This window comes from Rhinatrema bivittatum, chromosome 13 (assembly GCF_901001135.1).
Source record: "Rhinatrema bivittatum chromosome 13, aRhiBiv1.1, whole genome shotgun sequence".
Taxonomy (NCBI): domain Eukaryota; kingdom Metazoa; phylum Chordata; class Amphibia; order Gymnophiona; family Rhinatrematidae; genus Rhinatrema; species Rhinatrema bivittatum.
The window spans coordinates 68,901,914-68,915,387 of NC_042627.1; the positions used below are offsets into that span (position 1 = coordinate 68,901,914).

Below are 13,474 nucleotides of genomic sequence, written 5' to 3' on the forward strand. Positions count from 1 at the left end.
GGGGGAGGGAGGGAGAGGGAGGGAGGGAGTGGGACAGAGGGAAGGAGGGGGACTGAGGGAGAGGGGGAGGGAGTGGGACTGAGGGAGAGTGAGTGGGACTGAGAGAAGGAGGGAGGGAGGGAGTGGGACTGAGGGAGAGTGGGAGAGAGGGGGGAGGGAGGGAGTGAGACTGAGTGGGAGGGAGGGACTGAGTGGGAGGAGAGGGAGGAGTGGGAGGAGTGGGTGAGAGGGAGGGAGGTAGGGGGTGGAGGGGAGAGAGAATGAGGGGGAGGTGAGAGACAGAGGGATGTAGCCCGTTTTAACGGGCTTAACGGCTTGTATATACATAAATAAAATGTTTCACGACACAACCTATCTCATGAAAACCTTAAATTTATATTAAAAATATATATTCCAAGATTCATGTTGTTATAATTTATGAGAAACAATAATAAAACAAATTGTCTGTCCCCCACACACTCATCTCTCTCCTCCCCCCAGCACATGTCTGGCCCCCACACACTCATATCTCTCCCCCTCAAGCACATGTCTGTCCCCCCAGCACGTGTGCCCCCCACTCACTCATCTCTCTCCCCCCAGCACATGTCTGGCCCCCACACTCATGTACCTCGTCTTTTTGATTGTTGCCAGTTAAGTGCTTCACTCCCTTCCATGATCACCAGACACTGCTGCTTGCAGTCAGTACTCCTCATGGCCAGGCCTCATCGGCAGCAGCAGCCAATGCAAGGATGGCTGGGCGCGTTCCACCCACCAAGCCCCCCAAAAAAACGCGATTGACAGCAAAAATCACCCAATAATAAGCAACCCATAAACTGAAAAAAAAAAAAGTGAATCTCTAGAAAAAAAAGAGCCCAAACTCGCATCAGAGTTGACCGGGCTTGCGCGACACACCTGCACACTGCAGGCGACACACTAACGTGTCCCGACACACAGTTTGGAAAGCTCTGCTCTAAACGTTTCATGCTCTCTAATTGTGGTTAGATGCCAAATTATCCTAAGGTTTCCCATTCAGCTGAGGTACTTGCTCCCTTTGATAGTTCTGATGTGACTAACTTTCTTCAATCTTCTCAAGATACTATTTCCACTCGTAGTACTCTTATTGTTTCTTTTGTACTTGATATTGATAAAGATAGCGGGTTCTCACAGGATTTTAAAGTATAAAAATGCTCTGTTCTGTGGTCAGAAAGTTCTGATTTTCCCCAGACATTTGCAGGGAGACAGTGGAGATGGAAGCAGTGTTTGCTTTTTAAACAGCGAGTCTTGGATCTGGATGCTTCGTTCTTTCTGAAATTTCCCTGCAAATGTGAAGTGATTTTTCGGAAAAATAAGTTTACTTTTTTGTGATCCTCTACACATTTAGAGACTTTTTTGATGGATAAAGCTTATGGTAATTGACATTTCCTGGGTCAGGAGGGTTCGCTTGGACAGCTACTAGCAGCATTGTTTTATTTGTTTTTGTTTTTTATTATTTATTACTTTGTCCCCCTTTAATAATATGGATTCATTGCATGGTTCATTTTTAATTTTCTTAAAATATATCTTTATACGTATCTTTGCTTGACATTTTACTCTCATGTCATGATGTAAAACTTAATAAAGGAATAATAATAATAAAAAAAATGATAATTTCTGTGGTATAGATTTTGGAATATGGCAAGAAAAGATTCAATTCGGTTCTTATCTGCTAATTATCTTTCCTTGAGTCCTGACAGGACAGACCAGTCCAGACAAGTGGGATTTATCCCCTCTAAGCAGCAGACCGAGGCAGAGGGCACGCTTATTTTGGCCTTACGTACCTCCCTCGAGAGTCTGGTACATCAGGGAAGACAACAGTAGCCTCTTGCCCAAGCTGAGGAGGAAGATTTTCCTGGAACTGAAATGAAACCTATTTTCTAGCAAAAGAAAGAAAGGAAAGAATTTTTTTTTGATAACAGTCAAAAGGAACTGCAGCCTGAGTGTTCTCTCTGCTTGCTTTTTCCTGGACTGTATTTCCCTTCTGAAAACAAGGGCCCTTGCTTCCCCCCTTCTTCTCGTAACTGTACACTTTCACTCTATTTTATTCTTTTTGTAACCACCATCCTTTTCTTGGGGTGGGCTCTGAGCTGGTCTGTCAGGACTCAAGGGAAGACAATTAGCAGGTAAGAACCTAAATGCACCTTCCTCATCGCCCTGCCAGACCAGCCCAGACAAATGAGATGTTCCTAAGCAGTACCTATGTTTTATAGATTATTAAAATGTTATATACTGCGACACCATACAATTCCCAGGCAGGAGTACCCCAGAGCAGCTTCCAGGACCCCCGTCGCAAAGATTGTGTCCTCCTTCTCCTGAAGGAGAATGCAGAGTTGCCCATGTGGCTGCTCTGAAGATTTCCGCTAGCGTCACCTGCCTGTGTTCTGATGCTGCCTGAGCCCTTGTGGAACCTGCTTCCTTTCTAGTATGAATGCTATTGATATTGCTTCTTCCATCCAGTGTGCAGTCGATATCGTTGAGGCCGCTTCCCCTTTGCAGGCCCCAATAAATAACAAAACACTGATTTCTGGAAATCATTTGTAACTCCCAGGTATCTCAATAGACTCCTCCGCACATCCAAGAATCGGAGGTCTCCCTTTGCCCTTGGCATTTCTTCTTTCCTGAAGTCTGGCAAAGGGATTACCTGAAATGGAATCTTGACATCTCTTTCAGCAAGCTTAAACTATTAAGACCTTCGAAGCAAATATTATCGTTGGATGTATTTAGAACAGTGCTGCAGTACGGTCAGCTAGTCTACTACAATGATATATATGTAGGGCTACCAAATAAAAGTGTTGTAATTGATCCAGCATGTGGCAAACTGTTTACTGTCTGGCCTAAATCCTAGGACCATATAACTTCTGTTTTGTATAGTCTCCATTGGGTTGCTAGATTCAAAATAGTTGTATTGTGACATTTTCTGTTTGTTGAAAAATAAACTTCAGATCTACATTTCCCAGTAGGTACTCCAGCCTTCAGATGCTCATCTGTTGGTTTTGCCTTCAGTTCGGAGTTAGAAATGTCAAATGACATGTTCCCATGCTTTTTCTTATGCTGCACCATTTAGAACTCTCTACAAACAGATCTGCGTGGTGAGAAAGATATAAAAGTTTTTCAAAAGCCGGTGTAAGTTTTGTATTTTGCAGACGTGTATGGTGATAAAGTTTAATTGTAATTTTATGTTATGTTTGTTTTATAGTTTTTAAACTTCTTCCTTGCAAGAGCTATGCCATAAGGGAGAACTGTGCTGACTCCTCCATGACTACTGACCCCTGGTGCAGAAGGTTTCCGTCTAAGTGAACTTGAGTGGCTCCCCCATCTTGAGCCTGACTAGATCCGCATACCATGGGTGTCGTGCCCATCTAGAGCTACTAGTATAATTAGTCCTGAATGATCTGCGATCTTTCTTAATATTTTTCCTACCATTGGCCACGGTGGGAATATGTACAAAAGGGTGTTGCTGGGCCACACCTGTGTCATCACATCTATTCACATGGATCCCCCATTCTCTTTTCTGGCTGTCGAAGTTCTTTGCTTTGGTGTTCTTGCTCGTCACCATTAGATCCCATTGGGAGAATCCTCATTTGACCACTATTTGTTTGAAGTCCTCTTTGGACAGTTACCATTCCCTCCGGTCTAGCGTCTTCTGCTTAGGAAATCAGCTTGCACATTGAGTGATCCTGCTATGTGAATAGCCAAGATCTCCTGTAGGGGCAGCCTTCTTCATGACAGATTTCCTGCTCCACATGCAGCTTCTGTTTTTTTGTCCAGCTGGGCCCTGTCTGACTTCTGCTCATATCTCTTTCTGCCTTTTATCTGTAAAAAGGCTTTGTGCATGGCCATAATAAACTCCTTCTCCTTTTGGCCCTGTGGCTCCTCCTGCGGCTCTCCTAACAGCAAGTCTGAGGCTGCGAGGAGGGTCTCGATTGCCCAGCGGCTGCCCCTGGGTCCAGCAATGCTGGAAATGCTGGCCCGGAAGGGCCTATCTGCTCTCCAGGGGTTGCTCTTGCTGCACTATCCAACTCCGTAGCTGCCACATTTCTTCCTCCTCTGTGCACAGGTCCTACAAAAGAAACCTGTGACGCTAGCTATAAAGGTTACCAGACAGGAGGTACATTTCCAGCCATTCTCCATCTTACCTGGGAAGACTTCCTTGGGGCATTCTGCTGCCCTTTATTTATTTATTTTTAATAAAAGGTACAGAAGGGGGAATACAGCAAAGCCCAGCCCTGATTGACCTGGGGAGGGAAGAGCAGCCATTTTCTCTTGACTGTCATCCTGGAGGAGTCCCCTGCTTGGCCTTGGCTTCTGTTGGAGAAAATCGGCCTCTGTTGTCCCAGAAGCTTTGTTTTCCTCCTCCATTCTGCTGGATCAGAACCCCCCCCCTACCTTCTGTTGGAGGCAGCGAACTACTGAAGCCTTCCCTGCTGCACCAGATGATATAGGGAGGCTTGTCAGGCTAAAATCCTCTGCCTCCATCTGCTAGTAGGAGGGAAAAATCCCACTTGTCTGGACTGGTCCAGCAGGACAAGGAGGAAAGCTTTGTTTCCTCCCCAGCTGCTCCGTATAACAAGTAGTCGCTAAAGAAAGATGCTGCTCTGTGAAAGGCTCCTTGGGTAAGGCACGGCAATAGGAAGAGCACAACTCTTCGCTTGACGAGAGCTACAGAAAGGACTACTCTCCCCAATTTAGGACTTTAAAAAAAATCTCCAGCAAAGATACATTCACCAAATCAACTAGATAAAAACATTCATATCCTTACTTTGCCAAGATGACCTGTGCATCACAGCAACTATGATGAAATCCTCTTGACGAGATATTTTAGGCCAGCCCTGCTCTCTGGAGCATACTACATTATTGGTTTTATTAAAATATGCATGAAACTCATTATCCTTTTTCAGACATGCAAATGTGCTCTATTGCCATCGGTAGCATCTGGAACTGGGTGGAGGAAGAGAACAGAGCATTTTCATGATATGATAAGAACAAGAAAGTACACATGGCTGCCCACACTTCAGTTGCTCACCTCCTCATTTAAACCTCCTCTCATAATCCAAGTCTATAGCAAGCAATGCAGAAAATGTGAAAATCAAGGATGTACATAAAAAGTAGTTTATTAGGCTAGAAAATGAAACCTGCAATGATTTAACATACATAGTAACATAGTAATGAAGGCAGAAAAAGACCAAAATGGTCCATCTAGTCTGCCCTGCAAGCTTCACAAGGTAGTAACTGCCGCTCCGTGCTGGTTTAGCTTTTTTATTTATTCCCATCCTCTAGCCTTTAGGGATCCACAGTGTTTCTCCCATGCCCCTTTGAAATCCTTCACAGTTTTAGCCTTCACCACTTGTTTTATTTATTTATTTTTATATTCCACTTTTCACACTTTTTTTCAGCACTTTGAAGTGGATTACATTCAGGTACATGTAGGTACTGTAGGTATACTTCCTCCGGAAGGGCATGCCAGGCATCCACCACCCTCTCAGTGAAGAAATATTTCCTGACACTGGTTCTAAGTCTTCCTCCCTGGAGTTTTAAATCGTGACCCCCTAGTTCTACTAAATTGTTTCCAATGGAAAAGGTTTGTTGACGACCATGGATCATTAAAGCCTTTCAAGTATCTGAAGGACTGTATCATATCACCCCTGCTCCTCCTCTCCTCCAGGTTCCTCAACCTCTCCTCATAAGTCATTCGATGGAGACCACCCACCATTTTGGTCGCCCTTCTCTGAACCGCCTCCATCCTGTCTCTACCTCCAGAACTGAACACAGTACTCCAGGGGAGGCCTCACCAAGGACCTGTACAAGGGGATTATCACTTCCCTTTTCTTACTTTTAAGAAGGTACACGGCATTAAGATATGCTGTAATGGAAGCCAGCATGCATAAAAACAAAAAGATCTCTTCTCATCTATACAAGCTATGTTATCCTTAACTAAATGACAGCAGCCCTTCCCATTAAGGTGACAAATTACACTGTTCCCGTGTACAGAATGATCGTTCCTCCCCTCCACATCTAATGACAGAGACAGGCAGGACTGGAAGGGAAGGGGAAATGCAGATTCAGTTCGGCCCCGCAAGGGCTCCATCTCTGCTACACCTTCCCTGCAGGATTCCGTCGGGGATTCCTACTGGATTTACCTGTGTGATAAAAATGCACTCAAATACCCCACGCCATCATCTTTTTTGAGGAGTGTGCGGTAGTACATGGGACGTATATGTCTTCCCTGGCAAGTGAATACATGCTCCCCCTCAGCCATTTCAAACATCTCTACTCTCCACCCCTCATCCATATGGAATCTTCTCTCTCCTCCACTAAGATCCCCATCTCATCTGACCTCCATTTCGCTCTCTCACTCTCCTCCTCCATTACTTACTGCATCTCTCTTGTTCTCTCTTCAAGGCCTCTACGGAGGCTGAACACACCACCGCCTTCCTCAAAGCTGAAAAGGTTTCTGCTTCCTCCCAGATCTGCTGCAGTCTCCTGGCTCTAGGACCTCACTATGGCCAACCTTTTCCATTGGAAAGAAATCAGGAGAGCTAGGGGTCACGAAATGAAACTCCAGGGAAGACGACTCAGAACCAACATCAGGAAATATTTCTTCACAGAGAGGGTGGTGGATGACTAGAATGCCCTTCCGGAGGAGGTGGTGAAGATGAAAACAGTGAAAGAATTCAAAAGGGCATGGGATAAACATTGTGGATCTCTAAAGGCTAGAGGATGGAAATAAAGAAAAGAGTGCAGGGGTAACTTGCTGATACTGTTGATGCAACTCTATCACTGCTGTCTGCTTCCATGGCAAGGGGTAAAGGGGAATTGAATTCAGACAGCAACCAACGAGGGTCCTGACTTTTATGGTCTGGGAAACTGATAAGCATTGTGGTAACCTGCACAGTGTGGCAGATACTGCCATAAGCTTGCTAGGCAGACTGGATAGAGCATTTTCTGCCATCATTTCTATGTTTCTCTGAAGACACCATCATTGCCTCCTGATCCAGGGCCCCAATCAAATACACTCCTGCTACCGTTGTGTTCTGCTCTCAGAACCATCTTGCATGAGCCACTTGCCCCAGGTGGGTGGATATTCTGTCAGGTCCTCATACAGGAATATCTGTCTTCACATATATTACTCATGGCAAGGCCACAGAAATATGGTCACATCACATTCGATGGGGTATTCCCTTTGAAAATGCACGTGTAGACTTATAGGGTTTGGTTATTGCCCTCCCCATCACTAAAAATATGCTCAGGTTTATTAATGAAAAAGGAAAGGTGCTTCAATATCAAATATCACTGTACTCACTTGTTATACGTTGCTTTGATGTGTGCAATAGGTATTTCTTCAAATGGCTTTCCACCCCATCTCAAGGAGCTTTCCTGCCCCGGCACAGGTGGCATCAGACTGAAATACAGCAGCAAAACATTTGCTTTAACATGTGTAGACGTAAAATCTGGTTCATAATCAACTTAATTTAGAAGGAATGCATCTAACTTCTGAGCTCAAACCAGCATTATATGCATTTCTATGCGATTGTGAACTTTCAAATTAAATAGTATTTTAATGATTTATTTAAAATATTTTATGAAAAATTCCAAGGGGTCTATTTACTGAGCTGCACTGAAGCCTGAACGCACAGATAGTGCGCGGGATTTGAAATGCTGCATGCTATCTCCCCCCCCCCCCCCCCCCCCAACCTGAAAAACCTGGAGCAATGCCGGCATTAAAATGAGCTTCCTGTGACTATAGCATCCTGTGATGGAAGAAGCTTTGACAAAGTAAAATATGACTCTGATTGACAAGGAGATAGGCTTTGAATCTGGTAATTTGGTTTCATCACAAACAAGATTATAAGCTTGCTTGGCCCTGACGGGATCCAGATGAGTTTACATCAGAAAAAACTAGGAGGGATCTTTTATAGACTTTTGCATCTCCACTGAGACAAATCAGACTTTTGGCACAGCAAAAAAAAATTAACAATATTTTGAGAATAAACAGATCTTGAAAAAAAAATGTTAGAAAGTATTAGGCCCTGCTTTGAAACAGATTCCTGTTATCATAAGTCAGTGGGGTGGGGACATGAGGCTGCAACTGAAAGGTTCTGCCCCAGATGGAAAAAATGTGACTTTAAAGCATTGTGTGTATATATAATATAAAGAACGAACCCATTTCTAAACAAGATAAATAAATAAAATGTGTTATTTAATTTATATGCTGCCTTTCAGACACGTCAAAGCAAAATTACATTCAGGCACTGTAGGTATTTCATTATCTCCAGAGGGCACACAATCTAAGGGGCTGATGCACTACAGTGCGCTCAGCCGAGCGCACTGTATAACCCACACTCCGACGTGGGTTAAATAGGCGCTAATCCACCCCCTAATGCAATAGGGGGATTAGCGCCTATTTAACCCACGTCAGACGCGGAGTGAATGTAATAGCGCTCATCACATGCAAATGCATGTGAATGAGCCTGTTACTCATTCACTCCGCATGCAAAAAAAGAAATGTGCGTCTCAGACGCACATTTATCGCTCAGCTATTAACGCCTGCCTGGAGCAGTGTTAATAGCTGAGCGCAGGTAAAAGAAGTACAGAAAAGCAGAAAAAACTGCTTTTCTGTACTTCTTTTTTTAAGTAAAAAAAAAACAAAACAAACTTGGCAGACCGCCGAGTTATGAAGACCGATGCCGGTAAACTCGGCAGCCATTTTCATTACTGGCAGAAAACTGACGCTGAGTTTACCGGCATCGGTCTTCATAACCAGCAGCCGCGGCGACCCCCTAATTTGGATATTGCATGGCGCCCCCCTTCCAGGCTCCATGTGCGTGTTAGGAAAGCGGGCACTGCTTTCCTAACACGCACATGGAGCCTGGAAGGGGGGGCGCCATGCGCCCACTTTCTGCAATTTATATTGCATCGGCCCCTAAGAATCTGATTTACTTTCTCCCATTCTGTCTCTATGGGAAAAATGCTTAGTAAATGAGACCCTAAGTTTGTACATGACGCAATTTTGTATTTGATCTTACCTAAATTCTTTTGGATTCTGGGTTACTAAGGTCTCAGCTATACTGTTTGTATTTTCCATTGATACCTGCAACAACTTGAAGCTTGTTTGCATGTCTCGTCCCAAAACATTCAAACTGCTGTGTGTAAATTGAAAAACAAATGTCAGAAATTATAAATGATATAAACATCTGTCACACTGCTTCTACAAACTCAACTAGTAATGCCACAGCTATTTCCAAAGTATACAGCTTTGGTGATACACTATATCACTACAGTAATTAGACAGGATAAATAGGTGTCTAGCCTTTGCATGAAGGCTGCTGGTGGTAGTAGCAATAGTGCTGAATCCTCAGTAAAAAATAATAGGCTATAGTGAGCCTGTTCATAGTCTCACTGAAGTAGGAAATAATCACAGCACAAAAAAAACTTCATAAAGTCCAGTAGATGCTTGTAGGAAAAAAACTGCTATGGCATCTTGAAAATGGAGAAGCAGGTATCACTATTCAGTCTTTGTCCTGCTGAGTCATTCTGACTTTTTAAAAATCAAAATCCAAGCTCTTTTTGGAACGATATCTGTATTTCCAAAAATAAATACTGCATACCAAAAGGTATATACTGTAATAAATGTGCGAGATGAGTCTCCGGAAACACCAACTGCACCCAAACAGCGTAAATGGGGGAGGAAGGCCAAGAAGGGATAAGACCTGGCTGCCTGCCGTACAACTAATCAGGGTGGCAGCAGCAAGTTCCTTCCTATTCCTGCATGGATCCTGGGAACAGCCAAATGAAGTGAGAAGAGGGCTGGAGATGGGGTGGGGCATGAGAGAAAGGACTTAGGAAGGGGTAATTGTCGGTGAAGAGACCCCAAGAAGGGGCTATGGAGGCTCGGGTGCAATGTTTGTCAGAGAAATTAACAAGCTTGGAATCAAAGGAATTTTTATCAATGGAATCAATCAAGGGTCTGCTGCAGTCCCTGCATCTTGTCAAGGTGTCTTGCTTCCTTGAATGCATCAAGCTTCACTGGAGTAAACTGGTATATATGCCACAGAGGGCTCACCAAATTAACCCCTAGATTCATCAAAAAGCTATTACGCCCGCGATAAGAAAAAGAGGCGTGGCTCTGAATTGTAGAATTACCACACTGCGCGCTTAGTGCTTTGCATAGGTAGTTTATCGCTACGTGCGTTAAAGTTTTTACTCCCAGCTTGTACTTCGCTACGTGCCCAACAGGCATTTCCTTACTTTTCTGGGGGGGGGGGCCAAGGAGAAAGAGAGAGTCATTTGGAGTGAGGAAAGTCAGACTAAGATGAGATTACGTCAGTGTTCTCTCACCCTAGCTTGATAATACCCGGGCAGAGTCCATCAAGCTAGGACGAGAGAACATTGGAGAAATCTCATCTTTGTGAGACTTTCCTCACTCCAGATGACATCAAATTTTCACTCAGGTGTACTGTGCTGTTCGTACATCTCACTCTGCCTGTAAAACTGGCCCCAAAACCCTACAACACCACAAAAACCTCAGCTCCAGTTACTAGTTGGCCCTCTTATAGCAGTATAAATAATTCACTACTATGTGTGCTACCACAGAGGCGCTCTCTCTCCCCATGCCCGAAATGAAATCTGCAATATTTATTGAAAATTGCGTTACGGCCGTTTCAGGCATATTGCACAGCTTAAAGCTAGGTAAAAAGGTGTAGTTATTTCCGGCGTTAAAAGCATGCGATAATGCCCCTCATTTTCATTAATCCCGCCCCTTTGAATACATTTGCCAAATTTGCATTTGCACCATGTGCTGTGATAACTATCTTATGTGTTATGGCTTTATCATTGGCGTTAACACCATAACACAGTTTGAAGAATGACCCTGTTAATTGGGAAATAATTCCTAGTATTCCATTTGCTTTCTTGGTTGCTGCTGGACACAGAGCAGATTACAATATATTATCCACGTTGAACCCTAGAAGCATTTCCTGGATGGTGGCTCCCAATGTGGAACCTTGCATTGTGTATAGCTATAATTTAGATTGCTCTTTCCTCTATGCATCACTTTGCATGTGTCCACAATAAATGTCTTCTGACATTTGCATACCCAGTCTCCCAAGATCCTTTTGCAGTTTCTCACAATCCTCTTGTGATTTTACAACGTTGAATAATTTTGAATCATCAGCAAATTTGATCACCTCACTCATTGCTCCCATCTCTAGATCATTTATAGAATGTTAAAAAGCAGTGGTCTGCCTCTGAAAAATCTCAGTCAGATGTATAAATAAGAAAAAGCAGTGGTCCCCGTAAAGATGCCCGGGGCACTCCATCATTCACCTTTCTACATTGAAAAAAATTGAACATTTAGCTATTTAGAACCCTGCCACCTATCCCATGACTTTTTAATTTCCTAAAGAGTCTCATGTGGCTCTTTGTCAAATGCTTTCTGACAATCCAGATACACTCTATCAACTGGCTCACCTTTATCCACGTCTATTCAAGCCTTAAAAAAATGTAGTAAATTGGTGAGGCTAAATCCATGTTTGTTTTGTCCCATTAAACTATGCCTATCTATATATTCAGTAATTTTGTTCTTTATAATAGTTTCAACAGTTTTTCCAGGCAGTGACTTCAGACTCATCAGGCTGTAGTTTTTGTATGTTAATTATGTTATAATTATGAATGACACTTTGTAAACCATTGTGATCTATATATGGAACGATGGTATATAAAATGCCTAAATAAATAAATAGTTTCCTGGATCACCCCTGGAACCCTTTTTAAAATCTGGTGTTATGGTGGCCACCCTTTCATCATCAGGCACTGTAGCTGGTTTTAATGATAGTTTACAGATTACTATCAATAGGTCCGCAATTGCATTTTTTCAATTCTCTCAGCACACTGGATATACCATCTAGACCAGGTGATTTGCTATTCTTTAGTTTGTCAGTTTGCCCTATTTCATCTTCCAGGTTCACTGAGATTTGTTTCAGTTCCTCTGAATCATCACCTTTAAATATGACTTCTAGTATGTTATCTGCCATAGATCTTCCTCAGTAAAGATCTAAGCAAAGAATTTAATATCTGTTATGGGGTTATCCTTCCTTTTAACCCAACTGGTCCAACTGATTCTCTCACAAGCTTTTTCCTTCAAATATACCTGAAAAATTACTTAACTTGTCGGTGCTTATGCTATGTTCTTCTTTTGGATCCCTTTTCCATGTTTTGAAAGATGTTCCTTTGGCTACAATAGCTTCTTTCATCTCACCTTTTAAACTATGCTGCCAGTTGTTTTGCCTTCCTTCCTTCCACTTCTAATGCATGGAATACATCTAGTTTGGGTTTTCAGGATGGTATTTTAAACAGCATCCCAAATAATGTAAACTCTTAATCTTTATAGTTACTCCTTTCATTTTTGTTCCTAACCTTACACGTGTGTGTGTGGGTGGGGGGGGTTACGCGCACCGGGCCTATTTTAAAAAGGCCCGGCGACAAGCGTAAGTCCCGGGACTTTACTAAAGTGGCGGTCCAGGGGTGGGGCAGTCCGAGGGCAGAGCCGGAGGCCTCTGGCCGCTGTGTTGAAGGATCGTGTGCCGGCAAACGCAACTTGCCCCTGCCCAGAGGCAAAAGATAAGATAAAACTTTTGGGTGGGGAAGGTTAAAGGGAAGGGAAGGGGGGGGGGGAGGTCAGGTTAGGGGGATCGAGGGAAGGCAGCACAAGTTATAAAATCGGGTGTACATGTGCACGCAACGGGTAGCGCCCGCGCACACCCTTTTAAAATCTACCCCTATGGCAGTAGATTTTCTTAGTGTCCTCCCTCCAAGTTATCAGTCAAATGTGATCATGTTATGAGCACCTGCCCATCCCTGGCCTAAATTCCTGAAGGAGAGAGAGGTACAGGAAGATGAGATTTGTACAGTGTACTCTCAACCTAGCTTGACTAAATTGTTTTAATTTGCATAAACATCTGGCGATGCATTATTTATCGCAGGCGATTTGAAAAATGACCCCCAAAATGACTAAGAGAAACTTTCCATAACGGTTCAGCACGAACGCTTCGTCAGAACCAAAACACAGGGGAGGTTAATAGCTCACTGCCACCGCAGAGGATTGCACGGACTCACCCTGCCTTGCAGTGCCCGGCCCCCACAGGCAGGAGGCGCTGACAGGCCGAGCGCACCAGGGCCTGCATCGCACCGCCGGGGCTCCGCGGGCTGTTGCCCTTGGTAAGGGAGGCTCGCGGCGCTCTCTTCCGCACGCGGGACACTTGAGGCCAGGCGCCGTTGCCTAGGAGACACGCCGTACGGCGCTCGAGGTCGCACTGTCAGTTCTTGAAGGAGAGCCGGGGAGGGGGATTGAGAATTGTACCGGTAGCGGCAACAGAAACGAAACAGGTACATAAAAACAGTAACAGAACGGTTGACTCCTTTTATGATAAGAAATCTATATGAAATAAAGTAACTGGTTCTACAG

General features: G+C 43.9%; 1 protein-coding gene across 2 annotated transcripts in view; it reads right to left on the reverse strand.

The window, feature by feature from the left end:
• Window positions 1-13,311, reverse strand: part of MRPS11 (mitochondrial ribosomal protein S11) — a 27,703-nt gene extending 14,392 nt beyond the window's left edge. The window contains exons 1-3 of one of the 2 annotated variants that reach the window (XM_029574300.1): window positions 13,126-13,311; window positions 9,039-9,152; window positions 7,316-7,414 (exon numbers count right to left, since the gene is read on the reverse strand). In XM_029574300.1, coding sequence (XP_029430160.1) covers window positions 7,316-7,414; window positions 9,039-9,152; window positions 13,126-13,193 — 281 coding nt within the window. In that variant the 5' untranslated portion in view covers window positions 13,194-13,311. Of the gene's footprint in view, window positions 1-7,315; window positions 7,415-9,038; window positions 9,156-13,125 lie in introns of both variants that reach the window. The other variant, XM_029574299.1, reaches the window with a different exon arrangement.
• Window positions 13,312-13,474: the final 163 nt, after the last annotated feature.